General features: G+C 36.8%; 2 protein-coding genes across 2 annotated transcripts in view; one reads left to right on the forward strand and one right to left on the reverse strand.

The window, feature by feature from the left end:
* The window catches only part of GAS2 (growth arrest specific 2), a 179,951-nt gene extending 162,142 nt beyond the window's left edge, over window positions 1–17,809 (reverse strand). The window contains exon 1 of the mRNA XM_054524565.2: window positions 16,987–17,809. The gene's annotated coding sequence lies outside the window, so the exon portion shown is untranslated. The remainder of the gene's footprint in view (window positions 1–16,986) is intronic.
* Window positions 17,809–22,315, forward strand: FANCF (FA complementation group F). The gene has a single exon (XM_002821953.6). It carries the CDS (start codon window positions 19,564–19,566, stop codon window positions 20,686–20,688), a length of 1,125 nt encoding a protein of 374 aa, XP_002821999.2. The 5' UTR covers window positions 17,809–19,563; the 3' UTR covers window positions 20,689–22,315.
* The last annotated feature ends 413 nt before the right edge of the window (window positions 22,316–22,728 follow it).

Here is a 22,728-nt window from a genome sequence, read left to right on the forward strand (position 1 = left end):
GACCAGGATGGTCTTAATCTCCTTACCTCGTGATCTGCCCATCTCGGCCTCCCAAAGTACTGGGATTACAGGCGTGAGCCACCGCACCCAGCCATATATACATATTTTTAATCTTGCCTTTATTATTATCACTGCTTTCTTCCTTCTACCTTACAATTCTCTCAGTAATTTAGACTTATTCTAAACTCTTGGCATTTTATGATATGCAGAATTGGCTATGGAATACAAAACGTCTTTGAATGGATCCAGGTACAACCATCATCCTGGTAACAATGATATTGCTCCATTGTGTACTTCTCCTCCTCTATGTACAGCATCAATAAGATAGAATATTCTAGTTATGTCAACAAGAGGGAAGGTGAAGACACATTTTATTCTAAGATAACAAGAAATAGGCAGCCCGTAGTGGTGGCTCATGCCTGTAATCCCAGCACTTTGGGAGGCTTAGGCAGGCAGATCACTTTAAGCCCAGGGGTTCAAGAGTAGCCTGGCCAATGTGGCAAAACCCTATCTCTACTGAAAATACAAAAATTTATCCAGGCATGGTGGTGCATGCCTATATTCCCAGCTACTTGGGAGGATGAAGCATGAGAATCATCTGAACCCGGGAGGTGGAGGGTTGCAGTTAGCTGAGATCATGCCACTGCACTGCAGCCTGGGTAACAGAGCAAGACTCTGTCTCAAAAATGAAAAACAAACAAAATCAACGAGTAGAAGCTTTCACTCAATGTATCTGTTTAAATAATATACGCAAATTCAGAAATTATAGCATTTATTAATCTGTTCAAAAGAATAAAGGGAACAGAAATGTAAGCTATAGTAGTTTTGACTTCAAATATCTCTCTATTCCCTTAGAGTGCTTCCCTCAAATCTGATAGAATATTCTCTGTAAAGCCTCCCTTTATACTTGGTAATTAACTGATAAAAACAATACTGGAAAGAATTTTTACATTCTAACAAAATGCCTCTGTGATATTGCAATTTTAAAAAAATCACTTACTTGGCTTATTTCAGCCAGTTTATTTTGAAATGCTAGGGAGCTCTGGGGAAAATGCTCCTTGACATTAATGATATTAACAGACTAACCCAATCTAAGAACTCAGATTACGTCTGGAAGTAATTTAAAAAAAAAGAAATTTCCTGATACCTTTTACATCATAATTGCTACTTAGTGAAAGAGTAATAAGAAAAATTAGATTCATCTATTATCCTTTAAAGGAAATAAAAAATGAGTTTACATATCTACATGCAGGTAATGTACATGCATATTTTTCTTTGCTTTCCATTTTCTTAGCTTTTTTATATTAATTCTCTTAAGACATTTTGGGTTGTATGTCTGGAAACTTCAGCCATCCAGAAAAAAAGGAGGTAGAGAAATAATGAAAAAAATATGCTGAAAGAATTCACATAAAAGTTTTGGAGATTTGAAAATGGGAACAACAGACACTTAAACAGTTATTGAAGCAGGAAAAAAAAATGTCCTTCCTGGCAGGTACTTATATAGCAATATACTGATAACTGTTGGATAAAAATAAAGGCATCCAGACATTACCATAGAGCTCTTCTATATGAAATGCAATTTCTTATTCAAAGGTAAAAACAGAACCCAGTCCGTATTTTTTTTCTTTGTGGTTTGAACATTAGAAAAAAATCATCAATTGTAAAAGAAAAATGAAGTCTTAAAAATAAATTTAGTTTATTTAGTTCAAATATCTGCTTAGTAAGTTCTTCCCATTTATTACTACACAAATACACACATACTACAGAAGATATGTGGGTGATCTGTGTATTAATAGGTAGTTTCAAAATAATTTCTGTTAATATGACTGCCATTGTTGTCCCTTCTATATCGTTTTTTTTTTTTTCAAAACAGATGTCCAAGCAGTGGCAAACATGTAAAAATGGTAAAAGTCATAGAAGCCCCTTCCAGTGGGACTAACTCAAGTATTTAAGTAGTTTCTGAATATTAGCAATTCAAGAGGTTTCAAATTAAATGCTCAGAGTCTGGGCATTGAACTGACAATTATTTAAGGAAGAGGATAATTTCTTGTTTAAATTCTTCCTTTTTTATATTTTAATCCATGTTTTTAATAACTCATCTCTCATGAATTCAAGATGTTGTCTGGTAGACTTTGAACCAAGTCTATCTGCCTTTAAAGCTCATGAATTAATAAAACCAACCAACCAAAGCTGGAGGCTTTTTATACTTTTCCCATTATTCATTTATTTGAATTTTATTATATAAAGTTATTTAGAAAAAAAAAGTTAGAAAGCAAAACCAAAGAGATAAAGTGGAGCCAAAATATAAAAATAGAAACATACATAGGACCTTAGACTCTATGCACTGAGCAATAAGAAGTCGTGAAAGTCTCTCAAACTCAAGAGTAAGAGAACAAAATGCTACGCAGATGTTGGTCTTGCCGTTGTTTTAACATCCTTTTCCTTCCTGAGTTTGAACCCAACTACAGAGCAGGCAATGGGTCTAGAATAATTTATAGATAAGGTTCCACATTATCGTATACCTATAAAACATACTGATAATTTAGCCAGAACATAAAATCATTTTTTTTTTAGTGGATAGGACTATCTTGTTCTTTACATTCTGTGTAAATTCTCAGATACGTCATTTTTAACATAATTACAAGATACTGACAAAATAAAATAAGCTTTCAGCTGGTATCGATTGCTGATTTAAAATAATCCAGATGTCTTCTGGACATTTTGTGCATACCTTATTATCCACTAATTATCTATTATATTCTATAATTTTCTTATCCAGGGGCTCTTAAAGAGTGTGAGGAATGACAGTAGCCTGTGATTAAAAAACAAGTTTATAAGAATTTCCACTGGGTCAATGTTCTGCTATGAATTTTGTTTTCTTTTTCCTAATTACTGGCATCAGTCTAAATTAATACTAATTCAATTACAGAGGTAAAGAGGCTTCACCCAATCACATAAATGAGAAAATGCAGAATAGTCTTTCTCATTCTTCTCTCCATTAAGATTTGTTGATTCTTCATCAAAATTTTCAAATCTGAACACCATCCTGTCAAGACTTCCTAATATTTCCCCTGCCACTGCTGTAGCGAGCCATCATTTTGCGCATGAAGACTATTGCAATATTTTTCCAGTGATCCTCTATGTGTATTCAGTTGTTCCAGCTAGTGGTAATCAATTCTCTACATTGCTTTATAACAGATATACTCTTATCATTCTTGTGCTTCAAAATTCTCAATAAAATTGGAATCTCAATTGAACACACACTCTCTTCCTTAGCAAGGTATTCTAATATCTTCACAATCTTAGTCCATCTACAAATATTTCCACCATTTCCCACACTGTAAGAAATGCTTTTCCCCTTCAATTTAATTAATTACTTTTATGAAAACACTTCACATTATTCTGTCATATATTTTTCATTTATTACTATAACAATGATGACTTTGTCATAGATTGGCAACAGTATATGGCAATGACAGATATTTGGGAATCACTGTATTAGACTGCTCATCATTTTCTGAAAACACACTGATTGATAATATTATGACTCACTAACTTATATTAATTATTATAATTATTATAATTAATTATATATATTTTTATATAATATATAAATATATATTATATATTATATAATATATAATATATATTATTAATTTATATATTAATATATAATATATAAAATATATATTATATATTATATAATATATAATATATATTATTAATTTATATATTAATATATAATATATAAAATATATATTTTATAATATATAAATATATTATATATTATCTATATATAATATAGATAATATATAATATTATATATAATATAATATATATTATTATAATTAATTATTATAATTATTATAATTAATAATATTAATTATAAGAATGGCTGATAGTTCAGGCAACTGTGTCAGTCAAACTCCTGGCAGGAATCAAAAGCACATTCAGCAGGGATTTGGAAGACAATTTAATATAGTAATATTTACAGACGTATGGGTAGGGTTAAGGGAATCAAAAAGGTGTGTTACAGCAGCTAGGAATTAGCAACATCAGGAGGCCCCTACAGTTGCAAGGAATAATATGTGTTACCTCAATCTGGGGGACCTCTTACAGGACTTCTAGAAGGGCCTGTCGTGGGGTGGGGTGAGGGGGGAGGGATAGCATTAGGAGATGTACCTAATGTAAATGACAAGTTAATGGGTGCAGCATGCCAACATGGCACATGTATACGTATGTAGCAAACCTGCACATTGTGCACATGTACACTAGAACTTAAAGTATAATAAAATATATATAAAGATATATAAATATATATAAAGAAATATATATATAAATATATATATAAAAATATATATATATAAATATATATATAAATATATAAAAATATATATATATAAATATATGTAAATATATATATATAAATATATATATATATATTTATATATATATATATAAAGAAAGAACCAGAATCCTGGAACCTTAGCAGAGACCAGAGGAATAAAAATCCTTAATCTCCCTCCTTCAGTCCTTCTGACTGCTTGCTAATGCCTCCCCTTGGTCAATTTAAAAAAAAGCCGGAGTGCAAGGGAACAAGGCCTCAGTCAGTAAAGCTCAGTTCACTCCTCTGCACAGAGGAGGGGGAAAAATGGAAGAAACAGACGAAGTTAAGAGGAAAAACAAATGGAGATTAACTAACTTACTTTCTCCCAGCCCTATTTAAACAAATTTAGGGCACACTAATTTGAATCACAATGCCCTTTCTTTTGCTCCCTTTTCTTAGCTAATTGTGTTAGAATGCCTGTGTTAGAGCAGTAATTCACAAACTTTGTCAGACCAAAGCATAGGCAGTCAACCAAAGACCATTTAAAAGGCATATATACATATGTGGTGAAAAAATTTCTTTTGCACTTGCTTTGTATGATAATATGAATACAGGTGATTAAACATTCAATTTATATAAAAATTCCTAACATTTAAAATTCTTATTTTTTAAGAGAGAAATTAAGCTTGCTTCATGAATGCAATTTTTTCACATTGACTTTTATGTTTGAAATGGTCAGTTGCAATTCCTGATCAAGACTTTTAAACAAGTTCTCTTTATATTCTTGAGAATCTCCATTGACTTTCAGGGAGAAATGTTGATGAAATAGGTAAAATTATTTTGTGAATGTCAATAAAGCCATTAAATGTTTATAAGAAATGAAATTGTATTTAAATAAAAGTTCTTTTCTATCCTTAAGGCAATAAAATGTTAAACATTACTATTATGATGCAAATAAATTTTAAATTCAAACAAAATTTTCCATATCACAAATTCCAAAGTGTTGATGAAGCTCTAATTTGTAGAATATACATGCATTGTTACATCTATTGTTACACGTTACGGTCTTTCTGCTGCTGGCTTTAAGGCCACTTAAAGCCACACCCACTGCAACTAAAAAGACATGTCTCAAATTTGTGAAAACAGATTTGTGAGCAACATTTAGATCTGTGCCCGCAAGGAAACTCTATCTTTTAATTCCTCCTCCACTACCTTCCTCTGAATTCATTAGGTTCTGTTATGTCCTTCTTGGACACCTGAAATTCTTCCACTAACTTCATGGGCCCTTTGTCTATGATGGATTACAATGTATGTCCATTCTAGCTAGTGTATAGATGTCCAGGTGGTAATGAATATCTAAAGAAGAGCACAGGATGGATTATCAGACCTCTTTCTATCTCAGTAATGACAGTCACTTCCCAGACCTCATTCATATGCCCCAAAGGCAAAGGAGATCGATATCTCAGGCTACACTTGTAACCCTTTCTGCTGTACACTAAGTAGAATGCTCAGGACCCAGAAAAAAATTTTGTCTAATTACTGTCTATTATGGCCTACTGAAAATAATTCTAATGGTAGGAAAGGTAAACCTAGTGTGTTTTCTCCATTAAAATATAAATTTAATATTCTTTAAGATTTAGTATGGCATTTATAGTTTGATCAGGGAATAGTTATAATATCATAGGATGCAAGACTGAAAACCTAATCATCAGATTTTACACGCATAAGGTCTTCTATCCATTACAATTCATTTGATGATTTTCCCCTTCTGTAAGGGAAATCAATGAAATGAAGAAATCGTGATTTTACAGGTAAATACCACTAAGATCTATGTTTCAGTCCATTTTCTGCTGCTGTAACAGAATACCACAGACTGGTAATTTAGAAAGAAAGGATATTTATTTGCCTCATGGAGGCTGGGGAGTCCAAGGTGAGGACCTTCTTGCTGCTTCAGAACATGGCAGAAGGCAACACATGGTGAAAGATGGCAAGAGACAGAGGAAATCAATCTATGCTTATTTTTATCTGAAACCTACTCCTGGGCTAACTAACCATTTACTCAATATCATATGAGGACAAAGCCTGCGTGACTTAATCACCTGTTAACAGCCTTCCCTTCCAATACTATTATATTGGCAATTAAATTTCACATGAGTTTTGGAGAGGACATTCAAACTATAGCAACATGGAACGCTTTTTTCCAGAAAGATAGTTTGCAATACCACAAACATGGCAAACATGTTTGCAAAGTTTCTACTAGAAATCTCTATACAAAAATTGTTCCAGCTTGCTCTTTATAGTTGCTACTAAAGTATATAAAAAGACCTACCCTTATCCCTGACTTGACTGAGGTAGTGGAGTGGAGTTGGGATCAGTATAATCACTACCCATAATATTTGCCCTCAGAGTGATTGCCAATAGATCAAAAAATTTCCCAAAAAGTAGATTTCTGGATGAGGAAAAAACCCTCTATGACTGCCTTGTCTGAAGATGTGGTGTCCAATTCTACTTATTCATATAAAGAAATATTATTTCATCAAGGAGAGAGCTGTAATTGGTGTGCCTGTCCTTCAATATAATATTGTTCAGAGTAAAAATAAAACATCAGAATAACTTGTTTTCATTGGTCCATCAGTTGCATAGTGTCCTATAATTTCTTGCATATCTTAAAATAATAACAAGCCAGGTGCGGTGGCTCATGCCTGTAATCCCAGCACTTTGAGAGGCTGAGGCTGGAGGATCATTTGAGGTCAGGAGTTCCAGACCAACCTGTCCAACATGGTAAAACCCTGTCTCCACTAAAAATACAAAAATTAGCTGGGTGTGGTGCCAGGTGCCTGTAATCCTAGCTACTTGGGAGGCTGAAGCAGGAGAATCGCTTGAACCTGGGAGACAAAGGCTGCAGTGAGCCGAGATCACGCCACTGCACTCCAGCCTGGGCAACACAGTGAGAGTCTGTCTCAAAAAAAAAAAAAAAAAATTGTAATAATAACAACAAAAATTAGATCCAATGTACAGAATGAAATCAACTCAAGTTTTCAAGTCTTAATATTCCATTGGACAAGATTTTATTAGGAACCTCTCAGGACCAAGAGTACATGTTGCAGCAGCAAGTTGTGTCTTTTATAACATTTCCTCCACCACAGCCCATAAAGATGTTAGTAGTTGCCCTTTTATATTTGGAAGTGGTAGAATAGGGAGAAGACATGGGAAGATGTATACTTTAGAGGCTTATATAATATTGATAACAATAGCCAATGTTCATTGAGTATTTGCACCACACAGTATTCCAAAGGGCTTATATTAGTTGGGTGCATTTAGATGAAAGCAACAGAAAGAAAAACTAAAACTGGAAAATGAAAAACTGTTTGGGAATATATGTAAGGTTACATAATCCTAAACAGGTTTTGTTTAAGGTCTGTCTTAATCCAATTTTTATTTGTGATTCTGAGATTTTCTTGGTTTGGGGAAGGAGATATCTGTGGCAGCTTTGGGCTTCAAATATATATAAAATATATACAATTTATACATAAATATATAGTTTACATATATGAATAATATATAAATAAATATAAATTAATTTACATTTAAATATAAATAATATAATTATTACTATAAATACATGATTGTATATTTATCTATTAATATTATTGATATAATATAAATATTTATATTATATTATATTAATATATAAATATTTATATTAAATATTGATATAATTAATATTACATTGATTAATATTAATATAATAATTAACATTATATTAAGCATGATATTAATACAATAATTAACATTATATTAAGTATGATATTAATATAATAATTAACATTATATTAAGTATAATATTAATATAATAATTAACATTACATTAAGTATAATATTAATATAATATTAACATTATATTAATATTATATTAAGTATAATATTAACATAATAATTATATTATATTAAGTATAATATTAATATAATAATTAATATTATATCAATTATATTAATAGTTAACAGAATATGTAATATATAATAATATAATATAAATATTTATATTATAGTTAAATGTATTATTGATATAAATATCATTAATATTAACAATTTATTATAATTTATGTTATTAATATAAATATTTTATATTATATTTAAATAATATAAATAGGTAATATAAATTTTTATTTAAAATAATGTTATATATTATACTTACTAGACATATATATACCTATATCTTTATATATAGAGGAAGAGAGAAAGTAGTATGTTTGATATTAAGCCTGTACACTCTAACATTCTCTTATGGCTAACTTAAAATTAATTAACGTTTATCTACTGACACTGAAGTAAGAAAGTAATAGAAGTTTTCACTAGATCCTCTAGGCCTAATTGATTAAAATTAATTCATATGGATATTTCTGAACAAATTTCTGTCATTAGAGAATGTTATACATTGATAGGCTTAAGGCTGGGTTCCTGAATTAATTACTGAATTAGAAGGGGATTGAATTAACACGATTGGCTCAAAATGATCAAATCCCATCAGTTGAGCTGAGCTGTGGTCAGTATCCCAAATTGCATGGCTGTTATGCAATGTGAGAGGGTAAGTGGTAGAATTCATATTAAAAGACAGCCACAATTTTATATTTGTGGCATTTTATATTTGTTACCCCATTTAATCCTTACCAGGGCCCGTGAGGTAGGTTGTTTGTGAAAGTATCTTTTCCTGATCCTTAGTTGTTTGTGTTGCCTAACTCCCATGGTTTGAATGACATCTTAATTTAATACAACCTCCTGTTTTTCCAGAATGATGGATTGGAGGCATTGTTAGCATGTCTCTCCCACTTAGAAAGATAAAATACTGTGTAGAGATTCATGCTGTGAACTTTTCTCCAAGAAGCAACACAGGAATTTAACAGGAAAACTGAAAAAAAAAAAAAAAAAACCAAACAAACAAAAACATAGACCCTTTGAAAGAAGCAGTGGGCAGCAACCTACACCCTAAGCCAGGTGGAAAACTGAGTCCCCAGAGTGTGAGTGGGGAGAGACTGCCTCCACGGTATATCCATAAGCCAGGCAGAAAACCGTGAGTCCCCAGACTGTGAGTGGTGAGAGACTTCCTCTATGATATATACTCCCATTGGGGAACCTGCCCCGGGCCATGGAGGAAGGTCTTAACCCTATCTAGCACTGGAGCTGATTTAGTGAGTGGTAAAGAGTATATGAGAAGGAGCAGCATCAGCACATGCTTTGCATGCACTCCCAGACTCCACCGGGGACAGAGGAAAGCCATTCCAAATCCTACCTCACAGGGGACCTCACAGAAGTCAGCCAGTTAACTTAGGCAGCAGTCACAGGTTGAAAGAAGCTCCCAATGTAGATTCACAATATAATCTTGAACAGGGATGAACCACTTTGGTGAGAACTGAGACAAGTGGGAAGTACTATAAGCCACAGGTGCAGGACCTGGGCATTCCAGCTCTGCAGGCCGACAGGGAGGGGTGTGGCCTGAAAGCCACCGTTCCTGTCTTGGTAGGGAAGGCTTATGGCCTGGGGCAGTTTTGAGCGCTGAGCACAGGCTATCTGGAACCCACTTAGCTGCTGCAAGTGGAACACTGCAGGTGTGAGATGTGCCTTGACAAGTGTGTAGGGGCCAGGTGAGGCCCACTGCTATGTACTACCCCCTGCTCACCATATGGATTCTTCTGCACAACAAAGGCAGCTGTGCTCCTCTCTGGAATGTTCCCTCAAAAGCCACAGAACTGCCCTTTGATCTCCACTAGAGCTGCTGCTTATGCTGGCATGTGGGAGGCCAGAGTGTGGGACTTGATTGATCCAGCCACCACCTGGCTTTGCACCTCCATCTACCCTAGTATCTTAACACAAAGGGCAGGGACTTTGGGGAGTCCTATGACCCTGCCCATTGCGTGAGACACCAGAGTACCTACCCTGGGTAACATAAGAGAAGCACAAATCCCATCACTATCACTGCAGCTGACACTCTTTTGCAAGCACCGCCTCCTGGCTGGAGGCCAAATGACACAGTCCATTACAGCATCTGTTGGCACAAAAACACAGCTCCCCTGAAGGAGAAAACTTTTGGATGACCTCAGTTAGCACCATTGTGGGCATCACTCTGGCTAACCAGGAGGTCTTGAGTCTATTCACGTGACCAGCATATTACTACTACAGCTGGCATTTGAGAATAGCAACACATTAAGGCTATTTATAACCAAGAAAATCTCACAACCAAGAAAATCTCACAAAGTCTACATCACTCCCCTGCCACCCCCATCAGAACTTCTGCTGGTACCCACTACTGGGAGATTAGAGAACAGGTCCTATCACTGGATCCCTTCCAGACATTCCCCAGCACCATCCTGGAGAATGGCAGCCCCACTGGGTGGCTAGAATCAGAAGAGCAGTAGCAGGATTCACAGTAGTTTGGCCCTCAGGGATCCCTCCTCCTAGGGGAAGTGGGAATATACCACATCAAGGGAGTACCCTGTGAGACCAAAGAATCCAGACTGCAGGACTTGAGTCCCAAAACTGTCTGTTTGTGGGGAGTTTATTTCAGCAAAGGCACAGGTGCAGTGCGGGGCTCAGTGGAGAAAGTTTGTGCCTCTACTCCAACTGTCAGGTGGCCCTGGTGCTCATGAAGGATCCTGGCGAAGACTTTTTCTTCCTGATATGGTTTGGCTGTGTCCCCACCCAAATCTTATCTTGAATTGTAGCTCCCATAATTCCCACATGTTGTGGGAGGAACCCAGTGGGAGATAACTGAATCACGGGAGCAGTTTCCCCCATCCTGTTCTCATGGTAGTGACTAAGTATCACAAGATCTGATGGTTTTATAAGGGGAAACCCCTTTCACCTGGCTCTCATTCTCTCTTTGCTGGCCACTCTGTAAGACGTCCCTTTGCTCTTCCTTCATCTTCCGCCATGAATGTGAGGCCTCCCCAGTCATGTGGAACTGTGAATCAACTAAACCTCTTTTCTTTATAAATTGCCCAGTCTTGGGTATGTCTTCCACAGCAGTTTAAAAACAGACTAATACGCTTCTTCTTGCCCATCACTGCAAACATAGCTGTGGCTTCTCCCACAGGAGCTTGGCATGGGTGCAAATGCAGAGAGGCTTCCTGGAACACTTTCGGGTGACTGCATCCCCGCAGGATGAGTGCCCTCCAGGTTCAGACTTACATGAGGGATAGAGTCATAGTCCTTTTCTACATGTAACATCACCATTCCTGCAGAAGAAAAGGGATGCCTGTCTCATCTGAATAGCTAGAACACTGGGTCAGGAGTGTGACTGGGAGTTGATCACTTTCCTGCTGGCCTGGTTGGGGAACTACAGTGGTTCTTCCCTTCACCCTGAAAAGACCTTAGTGCATTTCACTGAAAGCTTCTCCAGCTGCCTCTGTCAAGGTTAGGATCTCTGCCCATCACTGGATATTGCATTACACACCTGCTTTAGCTGCAGCCTGTTTTTACCCATGAACACCTCCTACTGGCCTGAAGCCTGAACTGTTCAACTCAGTGAATAAAATACTCGGAAAATAAATAAATAAATTAATTAATTAACGTACACCACTGGGGAACAAAATAAGCTTCGTGACATCTTTGTCATTCTGGCCCCATAGGAGACAGTAAACCTGCTCACACACTGAGCACATTGCTACTATAACCAGCATCTGAGAAGGCCATCACACCAAGGAGTTCATACAGATTTTTCATACAGATTCTTCATCACTGAAAACACCAAGAGCTGAAATAGGCTAAAATAAACTATAAACATTAAAGTCACATCCTCAAGAGGGAAAAATAGAAATTGAAAAACCACATTTGAATAAAAAATAAATTCAAGAAGTAATTAGAAGAAATGGTCTACCCAAATGAGAAGAAATCAGAAAAATAACTCTAGCAATATGTAAAAACATGATTCTATAACACCACAAAGATTCCACTAACTCTCCAGCGATGGATCCAAATCAAGTTGAAATCTTTAAAATACCAGATAAAGAGTTCAAGAGGTTGATTATTAAGTTCCTCAAGGAAATACAAGAAAAAGGTGAAAAACAACACAATAAAATTTAAAAGAAAATCAGGTCATGAATGAAAGATTTCCTAAACAGATTGATATTTTAAAGAAAAAAAAAAAACAATCAGAACTCTGGAAACAAAAGACACATTTAGGGAATTACAAAATGCAGGGAAAAGTTTTAACATTAGACTAGACCATGTGGAATAAAGAATTCCAGAACTTGAAAACAAGGTTTTTGAATTAACCCAATCACACAAAAATTAAAAAAAAGAATGAAAAGAAACGAATAAAATCTCTGAGAAACATGGGATTATGTAAAAGAGCCAACCTAAGAATCATTGATGCTCCTGAGTGGGAAGAAAAAGCAAAAAGTTTTGAAAACTTATTTATTTGAGGGAATAATTAAGGAAAACTTCCCTGGCTTTGCCAGCGATTTAGATATTCAAATACAAAAAGCTCAAAGAACTCCTAGGAAATGCATTGCAAAAAGGCCAACACCAACAGCTAAAGTCATCAGGCTATCTAAGGTCAATGTGAAGAAAAGAATTCCAAGAGCAGTGTGAAAAAAGCATCAGGTAACCTACAAGGTAAAACCTTTTAGACTAACAGCAGACTTCTCAGCAGAAGCCTTATAAGCCAGAAAGGGCTATGGTCCTATTTTAGCCTCCTTAAACAGAATAACTATCAGCCAACAATTTTGTATCCAGTAAAGCTAAGTTTCATAAATGAAGGAAAAATAAACTGTTTCTAAGACAAGCAAATGCTAAGGGAATTTGTCACTGTCTGACTATTAGCTAGTTTAACCAAGAAAAGAAGAGAGAAGATCCAAATAAGCTAAATCAGAAATGAAAATGGAGGTGTTACAACCAACCCCAAAGAAATACAAAATATCCTTCAAGACTACCAAGAACACCTCTTTGCAAACAAACTAGAAAATCTAGAGAAAATGAATACATTTCTGGAAACACACAACCCTCCTAGATTGAATCATGAAGACATAAAAATCCTGAATAAGCCAATCATAAGCAGTGAGATTGAATCAGTAATACAAAATTTGTCAAAAAAAACAACAAAAAAAGTTCAGGACCAGATGGATTCACAGCCAAATTTTACCAGACATTCAAAGAACTGGTAACAATCCTACTGAAACTATTGCAAAAGATTGAGAAAGAAGGAATCCTCCCTATTTCATATGAAGACAATATCACCCTGAAACCAAAGCCAGGAAAAGACATAATAAAAAGGAAAATTACAGACCAATATCTCTGATGAACATAGATGCAAAAATATTCAACAAAATACTAGCAAACTGAATCCAACAGCACATCAAAAAGGTAATTCATCATGATCAAGTGGTATTCATCCAAGGGATGAATCAACGGCTCAACATATGCAAGTCAAAAAATGTGGTTCATCACACAAACAGAATTAAAACAATAGCCATATGATTATCTCAATAGATGCAGATAAAGCAATCAATAAAATCTAGCATCCCTTTATGACATAAACCTCAACAAACTAGGCATAGAGGAAACATACCTCAAAGTAATAAAAGCCATACATAACAAACCCACAGCCAACATTCATGTTGAAGCATTCCCCCTAAGAACTGGAACGAGACAAAGATGTCCACTTTCATCACTTCTATTCAACACAGCATTGGAAGTCCTAGCCAGAGCATTCAAGCAAGAGAAATAATAAATAAATAAAGGGCACCCAAATTGGAAAAAAAGGAGTCAAACTATCTCTGTTTGCTGATGATGTGATAATATACCTAGGAAACCCCAAAGACTTCTCCACAAGACTCCTAGATTTGATAAATGAATTTAGTAAAGTCTCAGGTTACAAACACAATGTACACTGCTTTACACCAATAGTGTCCAAGCTGAGAATAAAATCAAGAACTCAATCCCTTTTACAGTAGCTGCAGAAAAATAAAACACCTAGGAATTTACTTAACAAAGGAGAGGAAAGATCTCTACAAGGAGAACTAAAAAACACTGCTGAAAGATATCATAGACGACACAAACAAATGGAAATACACCTCATGCTCATGGCCTGGAACAATCAATATTATGATAATGACCATACTGCCCAAAGCAATACACAAATTCAATGCAATTCCTATTAAAATACTAACATTATCTTTCACAGAAATAGAACAAGCAATCATAAAATTCATATGGAACCAAAAACCAGCCAAAGCAATCCTAAGCAAAAAGAACAAATCTAGAGGCATCACATTACTCGACATCAAATTCTACAAGGCTGTAGTAAGCAAAGCAGCATGACACTGGTATAAAAGTAGATATATAGACCAATGGAAGAGAATAGAGAACTCAGAAATAAAGCCAAATACTTACAATCAACTGATCTTTGACAAAGCATACAAAAACATAAATTGGGAAAAGGACACCTTATTTAATGGTGTGGGGAGTTCTTTGTAGATTCTGGATATTAGCCCTTTGTCAGATGAGTAGACTGCAAAAATTTTCTCCCCTTCTGTAGGTTGCCTGTTCACTCTGGATGGTAGTTTGTTTTGCTGTGCAGAAACTCCTTAGTTTAAGTAGATCTCATTTGTCAATTTTGGCTTTTGTTACCATTGCTTTTGGTGTTTTAGACATGAAGTTCTTGCCCATGCCTATGTCCTGAATGGTATTTGTAGGGACATGGATAAAGCTGGAAACCATCATTCTCAGCAAACTAGCGCAAGAACGAAAAACCAAACATCGCATGTTCTCACTCGTAGGTGGGAACTGAACAATGAGAACACTTGGACACAGGAAGGGGAACATCACATACCAGGGCCTGCTGTGGGGTGGGGGAAGGGTCAAGGGAAAGCATTAGGAGATATACCTAATGTAAATGACGAGTTAATGGGTGCAGCACACCAACATGGCACATGTATACATATGTAACAAACCTGCACGTTGTGCACATGTACCCTAGAACTTAAAGTATAATTTAAAAAAATGGTGTGAGGAAAGCTGGATAGCCCTATGTAGAAGAATGAAACTGGATCCCTATCTCTCATCATTTAAGAAAAATCAACTCAAGGTGTATTAAAGACATAAATTTAAGACCTGAAACCATAAAAATTCTAGACAAAAACAGGAAAAATTCTTCCGGACATTGACCGAGGCAAAGATTCATGACTAAGACCCCAAAAGCAAATGCAACAAAAACAAAAATAAATAAGTGAGACTTAATTAAACTAAAAAGCTTCTGCACAGCAAATGAAATATTCATCAGAGCAAACAGACAACTCACAGAATGGGAGAAAATATTTGCAAAATATACATCAGATAAAGGACAAATATCTAGAATCTATAAGGAACTCACACAAACCAGGAAGAAAAAAAAACAATAATCCCATTAAGAAGTGAGCAAATGACATGAATACACATTTCTCAAGAGAAAATACAGAAATGGCCAACAAATGTATGAAAAAATACTCAACATCACTAATTATCAGGGAAATGCAAATTAAAATCACAATGGGATACCACCTTACCCCAGCCAGAATGGTCGTTATTAAAAAGTCGAAGAACAATATATGTTGGCATGGATGTAGTGAAAAGGGAATGCTTATACACTGTTGGTGGGAATCCAAACCAGTACAACCTCTATGGAAAAGGATACTACCTTACCCCAGCCAGAATGGTCATTATTAAAAAGTCAAAAAACAATAGATGCTGGCATGGACGTGATGAAAAGGGAATGCTTATACACTGTTGGTGGGAATGCAAGCCAGTATAACCTCTATGGAAAACAGTATGGAGACGTCTCAAAGAACTAAATGTAGAGCTACATTTGATCCAGCAATTCCACTACTGAGTATCTACCTCAAAGAAAAGAAGTCATTATATCAGAAAGACACTTGCATGTATATGTTTATCACAGCACAATTCACAATTGCAAAGATATGGAACGAACATAACGGCCCATCAATTGAAAAGTGGATAAAAAAGTTATATACATATATATATACACACACGCATACATACACACACACACACATACCGTGGAATACTACTCAGCCATAGAAAGAATGAAATAATATATCTTGCAGCCACTTGGGTGGAATTGGAGGCCATTATTCTAAGTGAAGTAACTCAGGAATGGAAAACCTAACACTGCATGTTCTCACTTTGAAGTGGGAGCTAAGCTATGGGTATGCAAAGGCAGACAGAGTGGTATAATGGACACTGGAAACTTGGAAGCAGGGGAGGTGGGATGGGGTGAGGGATAAAAATCCACATGTTGGGTACAACATACACTATTCAGTTAAAGGGTGAACTAAAATCTCAAGCATCACCACAGTGAAATTCATCCAAGTAACCAAAATCCACTTGTAACCTTAAAGCTATTGAAATAAAAAAAAAAAAAAAAAAGAATTCTGTTAAAGCAATGAAAAGACGACAAAAAAGTTTTATGAGCTACAATATTTGAAAACTTCACCAAAGAAGAGAAAAAATCAAAATAAATAAATAAAAATAAAATCTGCTGAAATTTGGCCTGTTTCTTTTCCAATTTACTGTATCCCAGGAATTTGGGGATCAAAACCAAGAGGAGGGAGATTGTTCCTGGTATTCATGGCACACAGTACACACATTTGTGTTCTCATATATTTTACCTTATATTATTTCTCTCACTTGGATTTTCTTCTGTCCCATGATTGTTCAAACACTTTGAGGCCTAAATTAAGTATCAGTCCTCTGTAGTCTTCCCAGAACTCTCCTGTCAGTTTATATCTAGTCTCTCATAGCAAAATTCTTAAACTTTTCAAAATATATAAAATCTGCTTTGCATTATAATTAAGTTTTTGTATCCCTCCCCACCCTGCCTCAAGAATATAGGTTAAAATGCTAGGCTTTTCTTTCTTTAGAGGGGGAAACTTCATAGACATTTTATTTAATGAAAATAGACTAATCTGAAATATGTAGGAGTTTAAACATTACTATGCTCAAGGAAGAATTTAAAATCAAGATTTAAACAGATAAGTAGAAAGGTACGAAGCTAATCTGCATAATTCTTGCCATACACTGTCATCCCCATTCTGAATCAAAGCTTTTTTGGATTTATTCCACCTCCTTAAATAGGCCTGGTTCTTTCAACTCAGATACCTGCAAAAAAATTAAGGATTCCTGTAGCCTTGAAGGCTCCTCTGAACACTCAGCTTTGAACTTTCAACTGAAAAGTCGGTTTCTTTTCTTTTTTTTTTCATTTTCCTTTTTTTTTTTTTTTTTTTTGAGATGGAGTCTTGCTGTGTCACCCAGGCTGAACTGCAGTGGCCCGATCTCAGCCAGCTCACCGTAATCTTCACCTCCCGGGTTCAAGCTATTCTCCTGCCTTAGCCTCCCGATTACCTAGGATTACAGGTGTGCACCACCATGCCCAGCTAATTTTTTTTGTTGTTGTTGTTCAGTAGAGACAGAGTTTTGCCATATTGGCCAGGCTGGTCTCGAACTCCTGACCCCAGGTGATCCACCCGCCTCGCCTCAGCCTGGGATTACAGGCATAAGCCACTGCCCCTGGCCTGAAAAGTCAGTAATTAAAGAGACCTTCCTATCACCTAAGACTTGGTGACCCTACTCAATTTTATCCTCCTATCACATTTGAGGTTATTCATTTAATGTCTCTCTCAAATGGTACAAGATGAACTTCTCCACTCATGCTAGGACTGCATTTATTTTACTACTAAATCTGTAGCACCTCATACTATGTATCATAATAGGTGTTCAATATAAGAATAAATAAATGAATTAGTGATGCCTGTACATTTGCTAAAGGCAGGCTGCACACTTGGTTCTAAGTTTCTAGTAGCCAAGAAAAAGAATTTTAAGATTCATAGTATCCTTAGGATAAAATAAAATAACGATTTCAGGACCAAATAAGAGTTTGAGATAACTAATAAAAATCAAATAATAGCCGGACGCGGTGGCACACGCCTGTAATCCCAGCACTTTGGGAGGCCAAGGCGGGAGGATCACTTGAGGTCAGAAGTTCGAGACCAGCCTTGCCAATAAGGTGAAATCCCATCTCTACTAAAAATACAAAAATTGGCTGCGCCTGGGCGACAGAATAAGACTCCGTTTCAAAATAAATAAATAAATGCATAAATCTGAATTAACAGCATGCACATGACTGCTTTATTTTCTAAAAGGTGTAGGAATGCTTATTTTAATAAATGAAAAATGACTCTTCCCCTCTTTTAAATTTGTTTCTCTTCCACTTTTTGTTAAAGTAAAAAACAAAACACCTTCCCCCCACTTTTTCGAATAGTTTCGGCTGTCTTTAGGACTGGAAGGAAATTCAGCTCAAATGAATTACTGTATTATGAGCTTTAGTAAGAATTGTTGTGCATTTTGTACACAATGCAACTCCAAGGAGTTGACAAATGTTTGTTAAGTGCATCAATGAGCGACATAGGACCTTCTCCTCCCTACTCTCTTCTCACAGTTTTTATTTAATCAAACATTTATTATTGTTCGATGCTCTTAAATGACATTTCCTTCAGCTGATTATTTGTACGACAGAAGAGTCAATTAAGCTATTTTGTCCTAAAAATTACGAAAACGAAATGTACAATTGTGAAGTAAAATTTTGTTCCTTTGCAAATTTTAATAAATTATTGAAGTTTATTTTTTGTTTCAAATAATCTGGGCTTCAGTTCTAATAATGGAAGGACAATGTGAAGGCCCAGAATTCAGCATAGTGCCTGGCATTAATAGGAGGTCAGTACATTTTTAGTACATGTTTCTCAAATAGATCTTAAAATTTCATTTAAGAGCGTTTCCTCACGTCACAGTATGTCTCTGGCGTTACTTAATTTTGAAAAACCTCAACACAGATTCTAGTTTTAGGCAAAGCTCAGAAAATTTCTACTTAAGGATATTTCCAAAGCGAAAGGAAGCGCGGAGACGTTCATGACTGGCATCATCTCTCATGTGGTTCCGGAAATTCTCTGTAGGATGCCCTACACCTGCTCTCCCTCCACTAAGAAGAACCTCTTTGTGTGGCGAAAGTAGGAGTATTAGGGCTTTTAAAGTTGCCCAGAGTCAAGGAACACGGATAAAGGCGCCGGGAGATTGACATGCACTTCGACCAATAGCATTGCAGAGAGGCGTATCATTTCACGGATGTCCCAATCAGTACGCAGAGAGTCGCCCGTCTCCAAGGTGAAAGCGGAAGTAGGGCCTTCGCGGACCTCATGGAATCCCTTCTGCAGCACCTGGATCGCTTTTCCGAGCTTCTGGCGGTTTCAAGCACTACCCACGTCAGCACCTGGGACCCCGCCACCGTGCGCCGGGCCCTGCAGTGGGCGCGCTACCTGCGCCACATCCATCGGCGCTTTGGTCGGCATGGCCCCATTCGCATGGCTCTGGAGCGGCGGCTGCACAACCAGTGGCGACAAGAGGGCGGCTTTGGGCGGGGTCCAGTGCCGGGATTAGCGAACTTCCAGGCCCTCGGTCACTGTGACGTCCTGCTCTCTCTGCGCTTGCTGGAGAACCGGGCCCTCGGGGATGCCTCTCGTTACCACCTGGTGCAGCAACTCTTTCCGGGCCCGGGCGTCCGGGACGCCGATGAGGAGACACTCCAAGAGAGCCTGGCCCGCCTTGCCCGCCGGCGGTCCGCGGTGCACTTGCTGCGCTTCAACGGCTATAGAGAGAACCCAAATCTCCAGGAGGACTCTCTGATGAAGACCCAGGCGGAGCTGCTGCTGGAGCGTCTGCAGGAGGTGGGGAAGGCCGAAGCGGAGCGTCCCGCCAGGTTTCTCAGCAGCCTGTGGGAGCGCTTGCCTCAGAACAACTTCCTGAAGGTGATAGCGGTGGCGCTGTTGCAGCCGCCTGTGTCTCCTCGGCCCCAAGAAGAGTTGGAACCCAGCATCCACAAATCACCTGGAGAGGGGAGCCAAGTGCTAGTCCACTGGCTTCTGGGGAATTCGGAAGTCTTTGCTGCCTTTTGTCGCGCCCTCCCAGCAGGGCTTTTGACTTTAGTGACTAGCCGCCACCCATCGCTGTCTCCTGTCTATCTGGGTCTGCTAACAGACTGGGGTCAACGTTTGCACTATGACCTTCAGAAAGGCATTTGGGTTGGAACTGAGTCCCAAGATGTGCCCTGGGAGGAGTTGCACAATAGGTTTCAAAGCCTCTGTCAGGCCCCTCCACCTCTGAAAGATAAAGTTCTAACTGCCCTGGAGACCTGTAAAGCGCAGGATGGAGATTTTGAAGTACCTGGTCTTAGCATCTGGACAGACCTCTTATTAGCTCTTCGTAATGGTGCATTTAGGGAAAGACAAGTTTTGGGTCTCAGCCCAGGCCTCAGTTCTGTATAGGCAATGCTGTGTTATTATTACTTGAATACAGAATATATAGTTTACAAAATGAAAATTACAATGTTCTCACCAAATATATGCCTTCGTGTGTCCAAAGTATAATTATTTTAGATGCTAATTTTGAATAGTTTATTAAACAATTATAAATATGCAAAGTAACTGGCATGTAGTGTCATGGATTTTCTGGATAGAGGAAGTGATTGGAAGTACTCCACTTAAAGCCATGGAATTAGCAATAGTTTGCTTTTTAATAGAAGTCCCATTTGTAAGAATGTTGAAAATATGTGTACCGTTTAAAGAAAAAGCAGCTTTAAAGTGACAAACAAATACCTTTTTTCTTTTAGTATGGTTTATTTTTCTAGGTTTTCTTTCCCTCCCTCAGTAGTGAAGAGTTTTCTTTATTCCTGGCAGTGTCAGGAATATTGGTTTGAAAAGCTATTGGCCTGTCTGGAGTTTGGCCTTGTTAACCTAGTATTCTAACCAGTTAACCAGCCTTAGTATGCATTAAAATTGTATTGTTCAGAAAGTTTGTTTCTCATTTTCTGCAAATTCTTACTTTGAAAATGAATCACCACATAGTATGTCCCTTTAAAGCATTGACGCACAGACAAATGTTTAAAGCACAGAAAATACAAATATATGCCTTTGGATATTAAATTAACGCTTGATGATAAAAGAATCAAACTTTTTTTTTTTTGAGATGGAGTCTCGCTCTGTCACCCAGGCTGGAGTGCAGTGGTGTGATCACTGCTCACTGCAACCTCTGCCTCCCAGGTTCAAGCAGTTCTGACTCAGCCTCCCAAGTAGCTGGGATTACAGGCGCAGGCCACCATGCCCGGCTAATTTTTTGTATTTTTAGTAGAGACGGGGTTTCACCATGCTGGCCAGGCTGGTCTCAAACGCCTGACCTCGTGATCCGCCCGCCTCGGCCTCCCAAAATGCTGGGATTACAGGCGTGAGCCACCGCGCCTGGCCAAAACAACATTTTAAGTAGAAGATTCAGGTTTTAGCGCAGCTTCTGCCATTAACTAGGTTAATAAATCACAACCTTGGGGCCACAGTTGCCTTATATGTAAATGAAGTGTTTAGACTAAAATAGTTAAATTTCCTTATTTTTCCCTTGGTGGCTGCCCTGTGGAAACAGTTTGGAATATTTGTTTTGTGTGTAGGAACCTAGTTGTGTTAGTTTACCTGGGTGTTCCACAGCTGATAGTGATTTCCAATAACCAAATTCAAGGGCAATTTATTCCTTTTTACTAGGGAGATAGAACTTTACAGCAATCAAGATATTTTTGTCCATATCCAGGTTAGCTAGTAAGAGGATTTTTTTGGAGAAAAAATGTGGTATTTAGAAAGTTAATTTCTAATTCCGGAATGGAATAAAAACAATACAAGTTGTGTAATCTTGTAGAAAAAGAGTTGTATAATCTTGTAGAATTTCTCATTCTGTGATACAACCCAGGGGTAAACTATTATTCCAGTAGTCAGTACACTTTTCCAGATAATCTTGAGTGAAAACCAGCAATTTCTTTTTCCCTGTGGTCTGATTCCTTTTTCTAATCCATGAAGGCCATCTTGTAGATTACATTTATCATTAATGCAAGAATAAAGATAATTCCTCCTGTCAGTTGCATGAATTTTTTTTTTTAAGAAACAACCCAGTGAAGAGTTCTACCATAGCAAGGCCTAATATTAGCTTTAGCGTTAGAAAATAGCAGTTTGTGAACTTACTTCCCTATATTTGCAGCTGTATCTCACACTATGATTTATAATAAAATTATAAAGATTGACAATAGACTTAAGAAATAACATTTTAAAATCTATTTTATATTTACCATTTATTATTCTGTTATTTTAGTCTCCATATGTTCATTACATACATAATCTTATTTAATCTTTACACCAAAACTGTATTCTTATGAATATACACTAAAAGATTAAGTAAAATGCCCAAGGGTATAAACAAAAGCAACATGAAAGTGGAAGCCGTATCTGTTATTTATTTTGTTTCCAGGAGCCTAGCACAGTGTCCAGCATATG

This window comes from Pongo abelii, chromosome 9 (genome assembly GCF_028885655.2).
Source record: "Pongo abelii isolate AG06213 chromosome 9, NHGRI_mPonAbe1-v2.0_pri, whole genome shotgun sequence".
Taxonomy (NCBI): domain Eukaryota; kingdom Metazoa; phylum Chordata; class Mammalia; order Primates; family Hominidae; genus Pongo; species Pongo abelii.

What these genes read in the sequence shown, in the direction of transcription:
- FANCF (XM_002821953.6), top strand. Translation starts at nt 19,564, where the DNA reads ATGGAATCCCTTCTGCAGCACCTGGATCGCTTTTCCGAGCTTCTGGCG.